Raw genomic sequence first — 24085 nt, forward strand, 5'->3', positions numbered from 1 at the left:
TTAATATCAAACTCAGCATGCTATTTAGACTGTACAAGTAGTTTATCAACCCATTTTGATCTAGAACAAGGAGACTCACATGAATCTGCAACTGATGGGTTTAAATTACATAGAAAAAGAAAAAAGTTTATTTCAAGCTAAGGGTGTCATTTAAACAGTAGATATTTGGAGAAGGAGATTTAAAAAAATGTGGAACTTGTTAACATTACAGGAAATTTTTTTTTTTTAAATCCTGCAAAATATTTATTTGTACGAAATACAACTGATAACTCCTGGTTGGTATTAATATATATATTAGTTCCAGTTTTGGTGGAGCATCGGGCAAAGTAAGTAGCAAAATACAACTATGAAATAATGGCTCTACTTTGCCTCTTCACCATGACATTATTCCCCTTTTGTCTTTTTCAAATTTTGTTGTATAAACTCTGCCCTTTTCCCCAATTGCAACACTTTTGTGCATCACTTGCCTAGTGAAAGGGAGGATGTTGTTGATCACTGCTTTATTCATTCACAAAACTTCTTCATCCTTGTTGGTACGAAATGCGAATTATTCAACTGAAGAAGGGGATTGAACGAAGAGAAGAAAAGAGTAGGAACTAAGTTGAAGGACATTCCATTCACAGTTAATTGGATTGATATTTCGTACGAAGCATTCGGATATATAGATCCACATAGAGCAATCTTTCCTGTTTCCTAAGAATTCACATTTTTCCAATCGGATATTCAATCCAATCTGCTTCAGACCCTCCCTTCAACTTCATGTTCAAGGGATATTGCCTCTATGGAAATCACTCTCTATATTTAATCATCTTTAATAGAAGGATCGTTTACTGCGCAGATGCTCCTTGAAGGTGGTGTTAATAGAGTCATATCCGTGCCTCTGACTGACTTCATCTCCGGAATAAAAAGGTGAGATATCCTAAATCCAACCCTATAAGTATTTATATATAAATATAATATCCAATATCTGATCCTTTGTTTCTTCCTTTCTATAGATTTTTAATCTTAGCCAATGAATAGAATGAAGAATCTCCAGAGTGATCCGCTTCAATTAATCATGCTAGACGTTAGGGAAATATTAACTGATGTATGCTCCTAGATTAGTGGGTTTCAAATGTTTAATTCTCCAATCCCTCTAGTACTATATATAAGGATGGTGAATTAATTTTTAAAAAACCCATAGGGTGACTTAAACGAATGATCACCTTAAATAGTGTTTTTGCATACAATTAATTTCGAGGAGCTTTTAGGAAAGTGATCCACATTTCTTCCCACAAAAGTCAAAATAATTTTATTGAGGACTACCTACATTGTAGCTTTAAAAAAAGGCAATGACAACAGGCAACAATATTTATCAAGAATTTATCTTTATACAATTTATAGAAATCTAAATGCTATATGTATCAGAAACCTCTAATCTCTTGTGCAATGGAAACAACTATCAATATTTTAATCATTTATTGTACATTTCTAAGAAATTTTTAGTTTCTTACTCTTGACTCATACTTCTTATCAAATTTACAATGATTTTTTCTTCATAGAATATGAATATATAATACATGAATGATGATATCCAGATGTTACTTTTAAATTTATTTTTTTATATTGAAATTCATTTTAATTTATTTATTTAACCTATATATTTTTTTTCAATAAGTTAGAATTATAATTATTTATTTTATAATCCATGAGCTGTGGTTAATTACAAATTTAGTTTATTAGATCGCTTGTTTTGATATTATAATATAAGCAAAGATTGATCTCGTCCTTATTTTTGATTTCCACACTATGCATACAATTTCATAATTCAGAAAGATGAAGTGCACCAGGAGAGTGATTATGAGAATTTAAACAGTTCTTTAAATATTTGATTAGAAATTGACAAGACTATTTTTGAACCTAAGATTGAGAGTGACAATGAAGATCTAAAAAATAATCATATTTTTCAAAAAACATATTTACTAAGTACATTTAACTTTTACACGGGTTATTTATTTAATCATCCCAAAATTACAACAATTACTTCTACAAATATATATTATATTATGACTTAAATATCTAAAAAAATATAACAAAGTGCAATGTTGGTTCATTATACATTAAAAATTATCATTCTAATCAAGATTATTTATACATAGATATATGTAAATCCAAAATAAGTATATTGATTGCTTTCTATATTCGAGTTAAAAATAATAGAGGTAAATAATAACCTCTAAAACATCAGACTGAAATCTCAAGTTACTCCAAGGCGTCTTTCCATCCTCTTCAACTAAATTAGAAACTAGTTAATCCAAGTTGACATGTTCCGATATCAAATTTAATTTGATTCTTAGCATCCAGTTTTGCTCATTTTTGAAAGTCTTGAGGATTGCTTTAATACTGTGCAACTCAAACCAGAGATGGAGACTTTGACTCGATCCCCTATTTTCAATTATATTATCTCATATCAATTATTTTACTATATATAGCTTCAGGTACTTTCTTAAAATGATTTTTATTTTGTCAGGGCATGAACTGGACTAGATAAAAATATTCATTCACTTGGATTCCTAAGCAAAGACTTGAAACTCAACTCGGACATGCAGTATAATGACTTTTGCCCACAATAGCCTCACATAGATATTTATTTAATTTTTTATCAACTCCTTGATTTATTCTCAGACTCATCATAAAATATAATTTTCTATCCAATCTTTGACCTTTTAGGCCAATCAAATGATAAGGCAGAGTAAAAATTAGCCAATCTGGTGATAGGATAAAGAACCCATCCTTTCCCCCATTGCATAAGTACCCATTTTCCTTAAAAAAGCTGACTCCAAAAAATGATAAAGGCAATAGGGATGGGTCCATAGGGCAATGAGGCACAGTTCTACCTTGCCCATTGTTCCACCAAAAATTTAACTATTTTGTAAATATAGTTTTTTTCTTATAGAACGAAATTTTTAATAATTTGTCATTTTAAAACTATTTTTAGGGAATTAATTATATATTTTACAGTAAATTTTAGGTCTCATTTCTGTTCAGAAATACTATATTATATATGCCAGGTCAGTTTAAAAGATATTTTTTTGTGATATAGCGTACAAGACTTCTTTCTATTGAATAAAGTAAAATACATTATATAATTATGTCATAATGTGTATTGAAAAAAAAAAAAACTTAAATACATTTTCTATGGACATATCAATGCAAAGGCATTAAATGCAGTTTCTATTAGAAAGGAAATACTATAAAGAGACAAAAAGAAATTTTTTACGATGTTGGGCTTTCTAATACATGTTTAAAAATAATTTAAGCAAAATTGTATTTTTTTATAAATTAAAAGAAATACATTTTTGTCATAAACTTAATATAAATAATTTTTTTTTAGATTGTTACTATATGTATTACGATTTTTATTGGTATTTTAATACTTTTTATAGATAAAAATAAATAGCAAGAAAGGTTATTATGCACTCTCAGGGGCGTCCCTATGATTAAGATTTTTCTTACCTGATTGAGAGCAAAACTTGGAATGATAATTAATGTTAATTTTTTTATCAATAATGGAAGGCTTAGTGTCTATTTTTGTACATTCTGATTTTGATATCTTTTGTGTATAAAAAAAATTAATAAACATTTCGTCATCTCGTAATTATGAGTGACCAAAAAGCCAAAAGACAACGCATCTCAGATCTCCTAGATGCTGAAATTGAGTTCACAAGTTATGTAGACATTATGAAGTGTTCCATAAGAAGTTGAGCTTCTACATTTATTTTTCAAAAAAATTTCAAAGTTATTCAATGATATCTATATAATAAAAGAAACATTTTGACACCCTGAGAACTTCATATTTCGAAAATTAAAAAAATAAGCTCCACCTTATTATAGTACAGTGTAATAAACATGGTTTTGTTATTGAGGGGCCTACTCTTTTTATTAGGAGGCCTGGTTGAAACGATTAATAGATGACTGACCATTAATAGGTCAACAAATACCACCATCGAAAAAATTATTGGATGATGGACATGTGTGAATTCATGTCTGAAGTTTGCCAAACAAGGTTTATAGTAAAACATTCCACAATTTATTTTATTTTCATCAATATGAAAATATTATAAAGTTATAATCTTTATATTTAATCTCGTAGAATTTAATAATTTATAGCTTGTTTGATTCAAAAGAAGTTGCTATATAACACTTTTTGACATTTTCTTCAAGGCATAAAAATTGTATGCGAGATAATACGTGTTTAAAAATGCACTGAAATATATACCTGTTTTTTTTTTTTGCATTATTTTTAAACATTAAAAATATAGTGGTATTAACTTAGCTACTTTATTGTTACCAAAAATACTTCAACAATAAGTCACGTGATTTTCTTAAATAACATAAATTAATTAAAAATTTGGTGTTAAGTCAAGTAATAATAATAATGGGTTGACTCAAAAACATATAAAAGGAGGACAGTGCCGTACTACCCTTTTTCTCTCTACGAACTCAGGCCTAAAGTACATTATTGTCCATTTCTGTTTTTGTTTTATTGCTTATGATCATGTTTGATTGAGTGCTTTGAAATGTTCCTAGTTATAACTATTAATTACAAGCCGGACTCAGCAACCTAGGCCCTTTGGGTAGCAGCCTAATATTTGGCTTCACCAGTTAGAATAAGACTGATGTTTTCCTTTAGACCGGACTATATCATTTTTTCCTTTGGACTGATCTCCAGCGAATTTTTCTATGATACCAATCTCCACTGAGCTTTTTGAAGGACCGAATTAGTCCGCTCCAACATAAATTATAGGGTCTTTAACCGGTTTTATAATTTCCAGATGGAAACCAAACAGTATTAGCCCGGATCCGCCAGCTATAAAGAGTAAAATTCTTTTATAAAAAAACTTTTATATTAGGTCGTAACGCTGTAGCTATCTCCATTTCGTCCAAATTTTGCATCTAGTAAAAATACCAAAAATTTCATTTTAACATAGAGGATTGGGACTTTATGTAAAAAGACCAATAACCCTTTTTTTATGAGTCAACATATACCATTCTTCTGCCAAATAGGCGAAGGAACCTAATTCAAAGTCGTCAATCGAAGGAACTATTAAATATATTAAAGTTTACTCCTTGCCTTTTCTTAGCCCCGTGTCACACATTTCTTCGTGGAGGAGCATCGCATATCACTTCCAATTATAATATATCTATTCATTATAACAGTAAAATTAGTCAAAATTTCTAAGAGACGCGTGTTTTAATTATTAAACACTAATTTGTGGCTACATACACGGCCTGAATTCTCTTTTGGCTTCAATTTTTGAAATACAAGTATTTATTCAATTGAAATTTGCCTATTTATTTGCTTTATACTTGTATATGTTACCATGTAGTCCAGTCAACCAATTTATGAACATGATGTTTATCTTTTGTAAATTACTGCGCTTCTTTATTTATTCACCCTCTCCTTTTTTTCAAAAATACAGGCCTGAGTTTAAACACTCTCTATTTAGCTAGGTGCATTCCCACTTCCTTCCTATATAATAAAATTAAGCCTCGTGATACATAACCTTCTATGAATTTATTGTTGGGAATTATATGATTAATCAACAAATATTAATTGGCATTATCAACAATATATTTTAAAATATATTTATATTTAACATATTGGAACAGAAATCCAAAGTATAGTGTAAGTTTACACACAATTTTGATCTCATTTTGTGATAAATAATAACAATATTGCTACTTTATTATCCCTTTTAAATCCATTAGATCTTGATTTTATTTGCCATAATTAATGTTATTTAAAGAAATTTATATTAAACCATATTTACTGATATATTTTTATTTGGTGTTCCCTAAATTGGCCAGAAAGAGTTACAATGACTAAGTATCAATAAACGTATTACAAGTACTCCATCTCACCAAAAAAAAAAAAAAAAAAAATTGAAGTCTGTATACATGATGTTTATTTTCGTGTCTTGGAGTAATTGCAAATAAGACCTACACAGATTAAGTTCAGGAGAATAATTATATATTTCAAGATTAATTATGTGTAAGAAAAGTCAAATTCTAGTTTTTAACTTCATCAATTATTTATTGTATATTACTGATTTGATAAATAAACGTAAGTTTGAAATTGAGCAAAGAAGTAGAGTAGAACTATGAACTCATACTCCATAAAATCCACAAAAAACGATACGAACAATAGGGCAATAAGACATAGTTATACTTTGCCTGTTGCTCCACCAAAAATAAACGAAATATATTCATATATAATAACTTGATACATTGATTTGGACTTTTTTTTTTATCTATTATAACTAATTTACAAATTTTATAAAATTATATTTTGTAAATTACTATGCCTCTTTATTTATTCTCCATCTCTTTTTTTCAATATACATTAATTAAGTCTATTATTATGATTTGAAAGTATTTTGACTGCATGAGTTGACTCGTTAGTATGAATCCTTTAAAGATATGCTATAGGAAAAAACCTTGTGTAATATAGTTTGCTGGTTGTTTATAATTCAAATAAATGCTACTAAGTTATTTGAACATTTTAAGACATAATATAACTAATCAGCTTGAAGAAAATTTTAATTATCTCCATAAAAGTAGTTAAAAGGAGGGGGGTTGTTTCTATATAAATGTATTGAAAATTAAGAAGTCGTACATTATAAAAGTGTTTATAAATGCATAGCGGCATGATGGCTTCCAGACAGCGGCAGAAGAACCTGGAATCCACTGCGGGTTTAGTCATCAGTGATGGCGTCCGGATGCTGGCTGAAAGTGGCTTGGAGGTCCTCGTTGTTTGGATGACGGAACTGCAGGTCTTCCCTTTGACATAAATTCAAAAGGTGCAGTCGATGGGGTTCATTAGGATCCCCTATTAAATAATCTATCTGAAGTCCATAATATAGATCAGGCTACATTGAGCAAGCTTAACGGAGCCTTAAGAACTTAAAGTGTCAATAGAAGATATAGATGTGTCTTTCACTTCTATTGACTACAAATTGGTCTCAAGTCCGAAGAGGGAGATTAGAAAAACTTTGCAATTAATAAGTTCCCTATTGGAAGGAGTGACTAATGATAAATTGATTAGACCAAAAAAGGCTGCAAAATCACCCATCATGGATGAGTTTCCTCTTGATGTGGAAAAACCTGTAGTTCTTTCCTACCTAGTTGTTTTAGCTATTTCTAAACTGACTGTTGTAAAACTTGGAGTCCTTACTTTTATTTCAAGATGATTAAATGTCCCAAATTGTGTTCAAAAATTTTACGGAAAAAGTGAATAAGATCTTAATTACTTCGGCAACATCAGACTTCTTTTTAATCAACGCGTATGGTCCGAGTGAGAGAGAGTTGAATTTTCTTCAAGCTATAATAAATTATCATAAGGGAAATCCTTGTCCTCTTGCTATTGTGTATGATATTAATGTGGATTTAAATAAGATTAGTAGTCCAAACTTGAAAATTTTAAAGAAGTTAACGTTGGAGATGAATATGGTTGATCTATTAAGAAAAATTTCACCAAATGAAAATATATCATGAAGAACAGTAAGCAAGACTTCAAGAATAAATTTATTTTTGGCTTCATCTAGTTTTATTGATAAAACAACGAACGCATATACCTCCCAGAGCCCTTATCTGACCACAAAATCTTAAATGGGATTTCAAACATGATTATAAAATGAAACAATTCAAAATGCCTTGCTGGATCTTGGACTGATTAAGATTTTCAAGAAAGTCTTCAACGTAGGGTGAAAGTAAATTTTGATTGACCATTATCTGCTTATTAGGTATCTTTGCGACTTAGTAATACTATTCAAGTGACTACCAGAAATTTCCTCAAACGAAGAAGAGAAGCAAGCAGAAAATTCAATGATAACTTGATGTTATTTCTGACACAAGGTTCTCCTTTTGTCATGGTATATACGGCAGATAAGATCAATACTTTTAGAATTGATGCTATAGTTGATGGAGAGAAGAATAAGAAAATTGAACATGAATGTAACTTCAGTCTTCGTTATAAAAAGCTGGAAAAAAATTTCGTCCTCCAGCAACAGGGCTTAAGTTAATAATGGTGGATGGAGAAAGACTGGTAAAAAATAGGATATCTTGAACTATTTTCATGAGTGTTTTCAAAATATTGTAGGAGGGGATAAAAAAAACTTCCCCCTTGCAAGGAGACACAGGGATCAATTTTCTCAGAGGGCACAATTGGAAATTTTATGTATAAGAAATTTAAATCTGATAAGGCTTGTAGATCTGATGGAATCATTGGAAAAGTTTACTTCGTGGAAAATAAGGAAATGGTGCCTTATTTAACGTGTTTTGGTAAATCTATGGAGAAACGCGACCGTCTTCCACAAGGGTTGACTAAGGGAAGAATTGCTCTTATTCCAAATTAGATAACGGAACGGACTTCAGTCATTGGAGGCCTATAACGGTGCTTAATGAATCATATAGAATTGTTGTTAGATTTTTAGGCACGCACATTGAGCCAATTTTAAATATGAAGTGCAGTCTCGAACAAAAAGGTGTTCTTAGTGCGAGGAGAATAATTGATGTTTTTTAGGAAATTCAGGAAGCACTAGAATTGTTAAATGGACGTCAAATGTACGGTGCGGTTATAGCTATTGATGATATCAGGCACGTTTTTATAATGAAGACTGTTAAGATAATATTAGCCAAGATATTTTATAACCCGATTAGGGATCTACTTTTTAATGGATCTTCAACAATATCTATTCGCGGGTTAGAGAGTAAATCAATTGAATTGAAGAGAAGTTACCGACAGGGTGCCGGATTTCTCCTTTACTTTTCGTTACGGTAATTGAAGAACTTAGTAATATTATTGAAAGGAAATAAGGCCGGCTTAGGTATTCAACTAAGATCCAGCGGGAAAATAATTGATATGTTTGGAGATTATGTGTCTCTTATGGTGGAGGCTACATCGGAGAAGCAACTTATTCGAAGGGTTGAAATTCTCTATCTAAGGCTGCTTAAAGAAGTTAGAGAACAAGTCTGGCCTTGCAGTTAACAAGGATATAATGAAATACTGGTAATAAGTAAGTGGACTGCAATATCTTACACCGAAATTGAGATTGCTAAAACGACAAGCTTAGAAGTTTTTGGGATTAAGTAGGACAGACACAGAGTACCATTGGGAAACTGGACTTCCCTTAACAGTTTGATCTATACAAAATTAGAACAGTGGACAAGTTTTAGCTTACAAAAAAGGATCGACTTATACAACACTATGTAATTCCATGGATCTTGTATAAAGCTACTTCGTCTCCGATAATCGGAGAACACTAAATTAAGGAGGATAAAAGTTGGGTTCAAAAGTTATTTTATAAATCGTATATTCCGTTATTAAAAAGAAACAACTTATTGGTAGACTCACCACGATTTCTACTATCTGGCCTAAAATTTACAAGAAGACTTTTCTAAACTTAATTGTGAACCCGGGTGTTGGTTGGAGGTCTTGTATTTCCTCGAGTAGATTTGGAAGTGGATTTTGTTTGGGACTGAAATGATACATTTCGAGGGGGTTCGACTTTTTCTTTTATTAGGCAGCTCATACAATTTTGTGGTTAAACGATGTGGTTTTTGACTAGAACTTTCTTTATTTCTTTAAAAACCATGAAAATCCGATAGGAAAGGGACATGTTGGATAATAATACTACTTTAATTCATGATGTTAAATGTGATGATATTTTCTCGAAAGGAAATTTTGATTTCCTTTGCAAAGGACCGCAGCTGAATGCTGGCCTAGGAAAATGGTTTCATTTAAAAAAGTATTAACTGAAGCCATCACGATTTGTAGAAAATATCTTCGTTTTCTAAATTTGGAGGAAAATTGAACAAGCCATATAATGAATTCAACTTAAGGAATTGATAATGGCAGGAAATTCACTACCCAATTCCAAGTGGCTACGGATTGTATAATATTTAATGAGTATTGCAAAGACTGTAATAAAGTTTTTAACTCTGTTCTTCATAATTTTGCTTAGTGTCCTTTTTTGCTGTTATTGAGGAAGTTTGGGGAATGGAACTTAGAAGGTCATATAAACACCTTACCAAACAATATCCCAAAAAAATAAGTTAATTCCTTCGAAAAAGGCTAAAGCAATCGGGTTTGGCATACTTAACTCGAAGTCTTATATTGCAAAAAAGTTGACCTTGAAGAAACCAACGGATGGAATGGAGTTTAAATTGTGTCAGCGTCAAAATACATGGCTTTTGAATTGAAAATGCTTAACACTAACATTCGATTAAGCGCAGGATATTATACTGCATTTTCCGGAAAACTCATTCAAATAAATTACAAATTTAAATAACATTATCAAGATATTCAGTATATGTACATAAAAATTGGTAATTCCTAGATTCTTAGTTTTGGATTATTGATTTTTTTGGTTATTTTATGTTTTTCTTTGTTGTTGGGGTTTTTGTTTGTCTTTTTTTTTAATGTTTATTTATTGTATAGATTTTTAATGTACTTTTGTAACTAAAGAGGTCTTTGCCTCTGAGAACTAATTTTAAAATACAATGCTTATTAACATTTTTACCAAATGTAATTCCTCAATTATTATGATGCATTTTTTATATTATATATTGTAAAATAAAAACCTTAAAAAATTAAATAAAGGACTAGGATATTTATATTTTGTAATAATTTGATTCTATAAAAACTTTAATAACTTAATGGAAACAACTAACATAAGATAAGCACAAACTATAATAATAATTATATTCTTAATAAATTGTAATCATAAATATTTGTTTGTTTTTTTTTCAAATAAAAAAGACTTTCCTTAAAAAAATCATAAGGACGGTAACATTCTTTAAGATTATTTCTACTTTAAGTAATTTAACTATACATACTAAAATATCATAAATTTTAGCATACAATTAAGCAAAAATAAGTTAAGTACACAAGGAACGAGTCCTTGTATTTATTGAATTGCAATATGAAAATCAATTGTATCTAATAAATATTGCTATAAAGAATGTATCCAAAGAATATGTTTGAATTAATTTTTTTAAATCAATTATATAAACTAAATTTTTTGAATATAAACTTTTCAAATGCTCTACTTACAATATGTTTTTATAATAATTTTTGAGCTATTGTAGAACTATGTTCATTTTATAAATAATATGTATATAAGATCTTTAATGAACAGAAATAATCGAAAAACAACAATAAAACAAGTTTTTATATACATAGTTTAATTTTCTGGCTTACTTAAATTTAAAAAAAAAACAAAAATAATCATTTCACTTATAATTATGGCTATTATTTTTTTTCAAAAAAGCTTTCAAAAGTATTTTTAATAAACCAATCAATTCATTTTTAATGACTATGGTACAAAACAAACTACTTCGTAAATTAAAGCCAGAATTAAATAGAAATGGCGTATGCTTATTAGGATTTGGTCCGCATATAAATTACCAAAGGAATAAAAACAATTTTTTCCTGTATAAAAATTTGAAAATATTTTTCTGTCCGATAATTCAAAATTGTAACATTCAATAATTCATTTGAAAGACAATTACATAAAAAATGTAATTTAAAAAAAAAAAGCAACAATTTTTTCAATATTCAAAAAAGAAAGAAAAAATATAGACATCATGAATAAAATATAACTTTATTTATATACTTATGTATTAAGTCTTATCATCGTTTATAGTTCCTTCTCCCTCCCTTTACCCATGAAATTAAATCCCCTTTAGTTAAAAGTTGAGTTATGCCTCTCTTCAGACATATTTTGAGCTCGAAGCAATTTTTCCATATTGCTGAGTAAATCAGTATTACGGGGATCCAGTTGAAGACACTCCCTGTAGCGTTTCCACGCGGACTCCCATTCTCCAAGGGTGTGATGTAGAGCTCCAAGACTTAAAAGTAGAGATGGCTCTGATGGGGATCTTTCTAAGGCAAGTGTGTAATGCTGAAAGAGAAAATATTTTTAGTAAAAAAAATGACTCAAATCGGTTTTTAAACTTTCTGTCATAACTGTTGTTCATAATATGATGTAACTTTTTTTTTTTTTTGCTGATTCAGTTGAAAAAAATAAAAGAAAAGGATAATTTTTATTTTTTTATTGTTTGCACTTTGAATTGTTTTTTTAGCTGACGAAGAATGACGTGAGGGATTTCGTTTATGTAGAAGGAAAAAATTAAATGATTTATGTACGGTTTTGTAAAACTTATTTTTAAACAAAGAAAAAAACCGCCAGCAGATTAATATGTTAATTATTGGTTAGCTTACATGCATTTATGTATATATCTTAATGCATGATATATAATCTTTTAATGGAGTCAACCAGCATAATGTTGTTATTACCCATACCTACGTAGTAGATGACATTGATCGATATGAGTAATTCAATAATAGGAATTAAATGCCTTGCTAAGGACGACTCTAAATACATTAAAATAGGTAACAAATTAAAAATTGTGCACATTCAAATGAGATCATTTGTTACTTGTTACAAGATTGCACTAATTGATATTTCATGTTATACCACTTTAAAAAAAATTAAATGTAACGTCACATTTCGGAGTAAGGAATTCAATATATCTAGTCTTTTTTCATTGTAGGTATCTTACAATTATCAATGCACTGTTTAAATCAATTTTGTGCTTTGCTTATTTATGTACATACGCATTTTTCATTTAGTAACAATCAATCAAGCCATTATGTACGTATATTTGAATCATATATTAAGAAGAAAAATGTACCAGTCTCTAAGAAAAATCAAATAGGGCATGAATCAACTAAAGAATGTATATTATCTGCAAGATGGTGTGGAAGTCTGTAGCTTGTTGTTTAAAAAATGGGGCATGATTTGCACAATTTTCACATTGCGCTCTACGTGAGTAACATACACTTATATTTTTTTAATAAAATAATATTATCGTTCAGGGAGTAGCATTATTTTGCCCCAAGACGGCAACACTCTCTATCGTCTTTCTAATACTACTACATCTACAGGCTGATTGCTAAGCAATAAAAAGAAGGAAGTTATGTTGCCGTATCTTGTACTTCACTAATTAGTATATTTCTTTATAAATATCAAAGTACACTGGGTCAATTTGAGTGGAAGTAATCAGTGAAATAAGAAAAATAATAGTTTTAATCGAGAAGATAGTTTTTTGTTTTTTTTTGTACAGGAGACTATATTTTTCAATATAATTATAATCATTTTAAATATATACGACTTAACAGGGAGACAGTGGGTTGTTCTTACTTCTTAATTTATAAATATATGCTGAACTTTAGTAGCAATAAAATTTATATTCTACGCCAAATGGCACATATAAACAAAAAATAAATCGTTTAGTGTTAAAATCAAGTTGAATTTTTAAAAAAATCCCGGGATAAGTGGTTCCATATATTACTCATTATTTTATACTCAAATAGAAAGTGGTTAGATGTCGCACAATTGAGAAAATAGTTTATTTACTTATTTGCTATAACAAATTTGACATCACCAGCCGTTCTAGTGTTTAAGGGTTATAGCTGAGAATATATCACAAAAAGGTTTTTTTTTAGTTACTAAAACCATTCTTCAAATTTTTCAAACCTTCAAGTTACCAACAAAAGTATATTCATATCTTATGAATATCATTCTTTAGAAAAAAAAAGGCTTTTAACTACAACCGATGTTTTACTTTCGAACTAATTACAGACAAATGCTCACTAATATAATATTTAAATGTTTCAAACAGTGAAATAACTGTACTTTAATTATAGGAACACAATACTAGTATATGTATAGTTTAATATTATAGACTCTTTCTCCCATATTTTTTTTTGCATAAAATAGATAAAAATAAGTGGAATTTATATTCACAACTAGTACCTTTTAAAGGATTATTAGAAAACTGAACAGAAACTTTCAAAAAATATCTGTTTGTGTGTGTTTTATCTTTAGAATTTCTCAAAATATGCAAATGGATCAAATACTATAAACATGTTTATATGTGTATTAAGATATATACGAGTATATAGAATTGAAAGAAGATTGATATCAAAATGGGATTACACATTATACATTCGTGTTTATAAGCATTTCTTTAAAAAAAAAATGGGGATTGATATGAGTCAATTGATATAATACATTCTATTATATATCAAGAATTGAATTTGCTAAATTATGTTGTTATTTAAATTTATGTTTGTATGCATAATTATAGATTACTTAACATCTGGATAGACACTAGACACGAAACCTTGCTAATAGAGGTTTGCAAATAAAATAAAAATAATGCTTCATTACAAAACAATTACGAAAGAGAAGAATTAGTTTTTGTTAAAAAGTAACGAATCATGAACTCGCAGACAGGAATCTATCCCATTGTTCATTGTGATGATTTAAGCAATTAATCATGGAGCTGATTGGAAAACTTCATTTTCAGCGGATAAAACTTGAAAGAGTGCTCTAAAAGCAATTATCAGGTAAAAAAATATTTTGGTAAAATAAAAACCTATTTTTTTATACAGAAGTTCCTTCGTTTTCTATTATTTCTAATTTCCAATCCCATATTTTCATTATGATTGAGTTTGAAGAATAGAACTCTTATTAAATCCAATCAAAGGATAGTTATCATATTGTCAGTCCCTTCATAGTCGATAATATTTTGCATGTATTGGAAAAGTCCGTCAAGATAACACAAACCTTGTACAAAAATCAGAAAATTCAATTTTTTTTTGCACCGATTAAATATAAATAAACATTATAGTTATGGATGAAAATTGTGTGTACTTTGGTTATGTTAAAAAACAACAACATAGTAACCCCGACAATTTAAAAAAATGTTTTGGAGGAAAGAAGCTTAGCTGTTTCATTATGTCAGCTACAAACCACATTGAAGAAGGACATAAAAAAAAATTAAATTGTGTTTGATGTCCACATATATATTAGATGTATTGCTTTCTTTAGGATCGACAGATTATTGAGCCTACGCACATAAACTCTTTCTCTCTTAATTTATTTTTCCGTTTCTAATTGACAAAAATTATAAACATTATTGTATGTAGTATATTTGTAAAATTTAAAATAATTTAACTTCGATTTAACGAGTTAATGATTTATATAAATGTATATATATTTAATATTTCAATTCTTTACATCTCTTTTTTTTAAATTGTATAATTGATGTTTAAAATTACAAAAAAGAAAGTTATTTAAAAACATATAAAAGATTTTTTTAAATTATAAAAGATAAGGAGAAGTCTCCTTTATATAAGAAAAGTATGATTTTTAGTATATGTAGTTAAAAAGTCAATTTATACCATATATCTAACAATTGTTGTGTTCAGACCTATAGGAAGAGGAGTCCTTTTTGATCTGCATCAATAAATTATCGTCAGTCTTACTATTATCGACCCCACTTTCAAGTCATTGTCTCCTCTCATTCTAAGAGCAATGAACCAATATGAAGGCTTGAGACCTAGACCAATCTACCAGTAATTATACTTTCTACTATCAATCGACTCACTCTATCAAAAAAGTTAAAAAAAATAGAACGAAGATTCTACAGCTTCTTTCCAGAAAAAATATTGACGCCTGTTTTGTTAAATTTGTTGGTCTATATTGAGGATGTTGGCAACTTGTATCGAAACAACTTATCTGAACCTTTAGTAAAGGGGTTCGAATGAATTATTTTAAGTTTGATTGCTTTTTCTTCTATATGAAGGTTCTTCCAGCGCATTGCCACTAACAAACTTCGTTTCGATTTTTTTTCTAATTAACGAATTTCTATTAAGGAGGGAATTGGCAGGTCTTGTTGTAGGAAATTAACAGCACAAGTAAAGAAAGTGACCCCCGCATGAAAAATAAAATCGGTAATGTTTCCTGTTAATCTTTTAAGCTCGTTTGTTGATGTTGACGCATGTTATTAATAGCTCTGATCGACAGTTCTAAGTTGTGCTTTGATTATAAACATCTCTCCATTTTAAATATTTTTAGAATCTATTACAGGAAATAAAAGTTTAAAATAAAGTTTTCTGGAGCCATTGAGTCAATCTTTCCATATTTTTGTACTTTATTTATCCTTTTGTTATTGAACCGGGATATTATTCATTCAAAATAGAATGGTTCTAATTTCGTAAATACTTTTTAATATGTTTTTGAAACATTATATTTCATTGTATTTTTTATTTATGTTGAGAATACCTTGTTGAGGATTTATTTGTATATTAAGCATTTTTCAATTCAGGTTTAGTGAACTTAATTAACTGTTTCGCTTAATGATTGTATTTTGTTTTTACTTTGGACTTCATGGATTCTGGGTTTTTTTTTAATGTAAGGACTGAAGGGTACTATGGTAGCTATAAAATTTTAATATTGCAGCTCTTAATTTATATAATAAACGCAATCTCATCATCACTCAGGAGTACTATTTTGATTACCCAAAAATTCGCATAAAGTAATGAATATATTATATAAAATTGTAAAGAATGCAAATTTAATAATTTTACCATAAGAATAACAAATTATGCAATAACAAACTCATGTTATTAATATTCTTTTTAAACAAGGATGCACTTAATCTTGATATTGTATATTCATACAAGTATTTTCAGCATTTATATTAATATTCACGATTACAAAATGGATGGAATAGTTCAAGAATGATACAAAATTTAATTGACGTAATTATTGTTTGTTCACTAATCGTTTTATAAAAAAGATATCCACTGAAGAAGGTTCGAATATATCAAATTTTTGGGATGAGTTAAGATACTTCAGAATGTTTACTATAGTTTATAACCTTTATTTGATTTAAGAGACTTAAATTGACCCTAATATTGCCTCTTTCAAATAAAACTCAATTAATTTATCATTATTTGATTGTGATTATTCATTTTGGCTACCTAAAATGCATTTTGCGACACACCAAAAAGGTTTATAAGAAAAGTTTGATCATTAAAATTGATCATCATAATTTGTCAAATAATACAAATGTAATCCACATTTGATTTTGAGAAAAAACATTCTAACTTAATTTTGTATTGACGGGCCTCATATGTAGATTCATTTGCCCATAAAAATCTTAAGTGCTTTCACACTTTCATACAAATGTATTATATATGTAGAATAGCCTTTAGTATGCAATGGAATAAATATATTCGCAAGTATCTATTTTGCATACTTATATAAATAGGTATATGTAGGAAAATTGCTTTGTTTTTTCTAGTATCATTCTTTAATGCATTTTATATGATATGGTAGGAACACAAATAAAATAGCTAACAGCAATATTACAAAAAATTAGAATTACATATTCATATATGTATGTTTACAGATTTAGGACACAAACATTGGTAGATTTGCAATTCATTACGATTTTATCACCATTATTCTTAATTTCTAAGTTTCATTACGCAACCAAACGACACTTGAACAAAAACATAATAGTTTTATTTTTTATCCCGTGTCTGTAAGTGTAAAAATGTCAGGGCAACAAAAAAAAGCAAAGCTTGTGCAATTTTTATTTCACACAGATGTCAGTTCCAAGAATGCTGCAGATACAGTTGGCATCTCCATCTGGACTGCCTACGACATCAAGAAATATATTAGAAACCCATACACACAAGAAGAACGAAAACTTCAGCAGCAACAATATCACTGACTTCTGGACCTAACCTTAACCACCTGGACTTTGCAGTTTTGGGTGTCTTAGAGAAGAATGTATGGCACAACTTTCATTCAAATTTAGATTTGCTACAATCTGCCAAAATGACAGTGTCGTACGCCTAGGACACAGCCTTCATCTTCAAGAGTTGCTAATATGTTTATGCCGTGGCTATGATCTTATTGTTATCAAACAAGACATTGAAATAAATGTAGTATCTAAACATATCACAATTTGGTTTTTAGTTGTTATTTCTTGATTTCATACAAATTATGGTTTTCGTAATTTATTCATACAAATACAAGCCGTGGGTTGCCACTCTAGTTATGTATATTTTTATCATATTTTACCTAAAATGTATGGGAAATGAACTATGTTTATTATTTTGTTAATATTTTTGTTTTCCAATCCAATTATTCTTAGAGAAGATAATATCTTAATATGAATTAACCAACCCAAGAAAGACAAAGAGTAAAGCGGGAAATTGATAAGTGTAAGTCCATAATGTACTCAGAGTAAAATTGACATTAGAGTCATTGCTAGATACGTACAAGAATTTGTATAATGTTTCCTTTTTTTCAGTAACATTTTATAAATTGTAAGGGTTAATAAGTTATTTTTGGTGTTTTCTTTTTTAACATACTGGCATATCACATTTTCTGCACCTATATGTATAGTACATGTATTCTTACCTTTATAGCATCCTTGTAAGCTCGATTGCTTCGATATACATCTCCTTTTTGTATAAGAATTCTTGTGCATAGTTTTTGGCAATAAATGTCAAAACACAGGTCCTCTCCATACGAACATAAATGATCTGCACGATCAATAATTTTAAGAGCCTCTTCCTTACGATTTTGTTCCAAATAGACTTGAGATAGTTGGTATAGACTCAACTTATGAAATGGATCAATGTCTAGGATCCAATAAAGTGCCGTCGCTGCCTTTGAATACTTTGTAAGGCTTATGTAAATTTCAGCCTATTTGTTTAAAAAGTAAATATACTTAAAATAAAGGAAGGTAAATAAAATAAATATAAAAACATACCATTTGAGATAGAAAGTCAATATTTTTCTCGGATGATACACTTCGTGCTGCTTCCTTTGGAACTAAATCCTGACGAAGTTTCACGTCTCGGGAGTAATCATCATGAGACGTTCTTGATCGGTTTGGTCTTTCAGTTATAAAACTCGAGTCAATACGCTTTGTTTCACGTAGGCAATCAAATAAGAGAGTGTATGCAACTTGATCATAATGATTGGCTTCGATGCAGCGCTCTAACAACGGGATTGCTCCTTCACAATTATCCTGATTCCTATGATTAAAGTTTATGACCTCTTATAAAATATATTTTCTTGACCTTTCAACATATACATTCATTTTGAAAAGTGTGTTCACTTCAATTATAAGGTAATAAATCACTGTATTCATTAAAACATGTTGATAATTAATTTTACTTGGAATTGTATGTAGTGTAAAAAATGTAGAAAAGAAAGTAGACTTAATTAATTTATAATTCATTATGCTACAAAAAAAAAACCTCTTTTTCTGTCATAATTATATTAAAAAGAGACAAAACTCCGCCAAAAAGTTATATGTTTGAGAAAGCAAAGGAAAAATATTCAATTTTTGTTCTTTGTACAATCTGTAAATTGATTAATATAATGGTTATTTTATCTACATCAAAAATAAACTTAGGTAAACCAATGCCTTTATACAATTTATAGAAATTATGTTGGCAAAGAAAAGGGTATTTCAATTTAAGATATTAAACTTGATGGACTGTAAACGAAAAAAAAAAAATTATAAAATATCAAAAAATGCCAAAAAAAATAAAAAAATTATTATTACTATTTCTAATAGAAGGAAAAACATTACTATTTTATTCTACATTTCATTATTAGTATTAAGTTATAGTTTCCAAATCATAAAATTTCGAAATGATTCCCTTTATAAAATATTAATATTTTTATGTAATTTTTACATACTAGCGGTAATACCCAGCATAACCCAGAGTTATAAGGCGTCAACTAATATACAAATTTTTCTTTAATAATATAGAAGATAACATTATCCTCCGTTTTTATGAGCACACTCAGACGTAGCTAATCACACAATACTTATATATTATTTCCTCAAGAATAAAAAATAATAACAACTGGTCGAGAAAAAGAAAGTTTTAATCTTTTCATGAGCCAGGCAGTATTTTAGCTCGTTGACGAACCTCATCCAACATTTTTTTAAATTTAAAAAAAGTAGTTGTTTTCTCATTTTTAATATGAGTTGAACTAAACACCTGCGAGGTTTAATTCATTTTATACAGTGCTTTCCATATATTAAAGTCTCTTTTTTTTCCTTTTTTAGAGCCCAAGGGGCATACTTTATTACATAAAACAAATATTCTAACTAAATTTAATATATTCCCTACGCATATTAGACAAGAGTGAAGGAAAAAACAATAATTGGAAAAACGACACTAAAAATCATAGCTATTTTAATTAACGACCATTGTCGGAGAAATTTACAAAAACGTCGAGTTCTTTCTCGATTACACTTTCCAAAATTGTATGAATGGGGTTCTTGTTACTTCTGCAAAAATATATTATTAACTACACTTTTCTGATGGCCTCCACCTTGAAATCCCGTGGAAGATTCGGATCCATGGCCACTGCCCAATCAGTTTTTGACGTTAAGACTTGTAGATTTGATTTTATATTTAGTTCACACATTCGTACCAAAGAAGATATCTAATTACACTCGTAGAGAATGTGTGTTAACTTTTCAATTTTCTCACTATAGAATTTGCAATTTATACTCATATCCTCATTATTTGATTTATTCGCAATTTGATGTGGTAGCGATTATGTAGCGGAACCATTTTTGCTTAGATGTAGTAAAATGGTTTTTTTACATTGTTTTTGTATCGATGTCAGATCTTTGGAGACTTAGTCCATCCAACCGTTTCGTTAAATGTCTTTCCGCTGAAATTTTTCCCTAACCTAGAGGTTCAGCTCTTATTCGTCAATTTCAATTCACTCCGTATAATTAAAAAATGAGTTGGTGGTCCAAAACGCATGGTAGATTGTTCTTAAGTTGAATCATTGCCATTTCTTAGAGATTTTTCCTCTACAATTTGTAATTTTTTTGAAAAAGAACTGATGCTTCACTGAATTCAGTTAAATAGTACCAACTCACGGAATACTCAATTTGTATTTCATGGGCACATTTTGAAATCACACATTTCCTTCATGGAACATCCTTATTGATTAATGATGTATGTTGGTACATACAAGAGTACAACTTTTGTTTTTTGAAAAATATATTTTTTAGTTTCAACGTATTAAATGTTATCATAAATTTAATTTTATACCACTACGTATTGATCAAATTTGAGGTATATTTCTTAAATTATTTTAAAATGGGTTAGAAAAAACTCCCATTTTGTCAACAACTAAATAATATAAATACTATTTTTTAAAAAGAAGACTATTGCCAAATAAGTTTTTACAAACTTGATTCAATATATCACTAGCTAATAACCACTCCATATTTGATTTGTATTATTTGTAAAACCAACATATCTTTTAAGAAATTTTATAAAAATATTTTTTTTTTCAAATAGCAGTAACAAAAATTAATTCCTTTTTCAAAAAATTTTATGCTTCACCACAAATTTTAATTCATTTTAAACATAAAAACACATATATATTAGTTATCACCCACCACAACCATAAACAACAAGTGGCTCGCTCTCTTTTTTTCTCTACTTCTCACTGTTTCCCCCTCCAACCTTGAATAAAATAGTTTTTCGAAGAAAAATTTTTTAAATAATTATTTCAGAGAGCGACCCAAAATACATAGTCGTTGATCTCCAAAATTTTAATTAAGGATATACACACAAGTATTTATTTAATTATGGAAAGAAATGTGAAGTTCTAGCAACTAATTATTTTTTTTATTTTTTGTTTCAGGATGGAAAACACAACTGTTTTCCATTATTTTTAAAGTAAAAAAGAACTTATTAGAAGTGGAAATAATTGATAATTCATTTTTTTAAGTAAACGGTTTTAGAGGGTCTGCTTTAAAAAAAATTGATTTGATTAATGGGAAAATATATTTGAGATTGATATAATAATTTTCATAGTTTATCAAATTGTAATGCCTTATTTCCACATTTTTGCCGTTTTTAAATTTTTAATATTTAAATAATTGCTATAAAAAGTTACAAAAAATCATTAGTTCTGCTAAATTTACAATTAAAAACTGGTGCATCGGATCAATGCATGAGTGGTTAACGTCAATCTTAGACTTTTCATTGCTACTACCATTATTTATTTATTTTTCAAAATGTGTTCATGTGTGAGCATCGATAGTCCTCAGTTTTGAGTTCAAGTGATTTAGAAAGATATTATACTCTTTTGACAAATCCTTCATTCTATTAAACTGTCTTTTCTTATTAAATTGAGAAAATAATTGGGTGTCCCCCTGATGAGATTTGGAAAAAAAAAAACATCCGAGGCCTTGGCATACAGAAATGAAGGTTACGTCTATAGTTGGAAGACACCCAAGGTGTGAAAAATATTTTTAAAAGCTTTAGAGCTGACATAGACTTGGCTAATAAGAATAAGGTAATCCCTTCTTCTGATTAGTGCAATCAAATAAATTCATTTCACAATTCAAGATTATCCCATGTTACCAGTTTATTAATAGTGCTTTCAAAAACTACGTGAAGTTCTTTAATAGTTTTCAGCATTCATTCATTTACTTTGTGCCTACATTTATACGGGATGGTTCATAGAAATCTGAGGACTTATTATATTCAATAATTAATTAATGTTAAGTGATTTAATTTCATTCATATTTCGATAAATAAAAGTATAATCAAATAGTTACAAAAAAAAAACCTAAGCTTACAGCCAAGACGAGAAAACGATACTTTAACGGGATTGACGAATTTATATTTGCCTACTTCAAGCAGTTGAACGTCGTCTCTAGTACCAAAGTTTACGCAATCAGCAAGTACTAAACGTTGTAAAGGAAGAAAGGATCTGTCAAAAAGATCCAAACTGGACTTGGCAGAGTTAATGGAAACAGGCCAGACCAATGCAAGAAACCTCAAAAAAGAGGTTGAAAATAGCCTTGTGAGAGTGGAACTTTTTTCATATCAGCAATGAAAGAACCCCATCTTCTTCGTTGCAGGGCTCCTTTGGATGATGTCTGAATTAGTCTTTTATGTTTTTAGTACTCTTTTTTGACACTTTTTCCCCCTACAGCCCTGATGCCCCCCCCCCGACTACACCTTTTTAGTATATGTCTCGGGAAATGCAGTCATCCAAACACTAAGGCCCTCAAAGCCACGGTCAGCTAGTACTGGGACACCATGACAGAGGACTACATCTGCAGCGAGTGACAGGCCTTCCGCCGCCACCTGGAAGCCATCATTGCTAATTAGGGGCGGCTCAATTAATTATTAAAAGAGTTCAGATACACTTCTATTTATAGTATTCATTTTTTTGAAATTCTGGTAAAATAAATTATATCTAGTTGAATTTTAAAAATCAAAGTGTTCAAATTTTAATGTATATGACACAACATTAGGGAAATGAAGACCCCAATTTTACTCGGTCATTCAACGAGAAAATCATACTAAAATAGTCGAGCACCACATTTTACTCTGTTAAGTGCCAAAGCTCTCATAACTTCAAATCCAGATAATATTGTAACCATTTGTAGGCAAGATTTGTGGGAAATAATTATATTACCTATGAGAGATATTCCACTTTTTCTCCAAAAATTCAAAAATAAGTAGGTAGCTTCTGGGACAATAGTCTTGATGTGATTACCTTTAGAATATCGGGTTCACTTTGATCCTATTCTACGTAGAAGAATATTGTTTTTAGTATGTTGTTAAGAGAAATTAACGTCATAAATTGAAGAGTTTTACACCAGTTTTACATTATTTAATTAGCTCATTAATTTTAATACTTTTATATTGTAGGATATTCATAAGTTGATTTTCATTGTCATCACCTTTTGTTCATACTCATTGTCTAAAATATATTCAATGAGAAAAAATTACAAAAAAAAAAAAAAAATGGAAAATTCAAGAATCTCACATAATGAGAAAAAAGAAATACTGGAATTTATGGGACATATATTTGAAAAACAATTATTAGATTCATTGATTTCTTTGTTGACTTATGTTATCTAATCTTTTAATTAAATGCAATTTATAGAGCTACCATCATAAATACACTACTTTGTAATTAAATGTACTTTTTAATTTGTATTACTTTACAAAGTAGATCAAACGTTGTATATATAATATAATTTCATTACTCAAATAAGAAACTTTTGTATACTCACTTCTAAAAGAATTTTCTAAAGGAGCTAGATTTGTACATCAAAAAAGGGAATATCTTTGTAATAATGTTTAGAATTTCAA

General features: G+C 29.1%; 1 protein-coding gene across 1 annotated transcript in view; it reads right to left on the minus strand.

Moving 5' to 3' along the window:
• Nucleotides 1–10637: 10637 nt before the first annotated feature.
• The window catches only part of LOC121118546 (protein O-mannosyl-transferase TMTC1), a 55118-nt gene continuing 41670 nt past the window's right edge, over nucleotides 10638–24085 (minus strand). Inside the window, exons 11-13 of the mRNA XM_040713124.2 lie at nucleotides 18688–18955; nucleotides 18333–18620; nucleotides 10638–11945 (exon numbers count right to left, since the gene is read on the minus strand). Of these exons, the coding sequence (XP_040569058.1) occupies nucleotides 11727–11945; nucleotides 18333–18620; nucleotides 18688–18955 (775 nt within the window). The 3' untranslated portion in view covers nucleotides 10638–11726. The remainder of the gene's footprint in view (nucleotides 11946–18332; nucleotides 18621–18687; nucleotides 18956–24085) is intronic.

The sequence above is a fragment of the Lepeophtheirus salmonis genome, chromosome 5, assembly GCF_016086655.4.
Source record: "Lepeophtheirus salmonis chromosome 5, UVic_Lsal_1.4, whole genome shotgun sequence".
Classification (NCBI taxonomy): domain Eukaryota; kingdom Metazoa; phylum Arthropoda; class Copepoda; order Siphonostomatoida; family Caligidae; genus Lepeophtheirus; species Lepeophtheirus salmonis.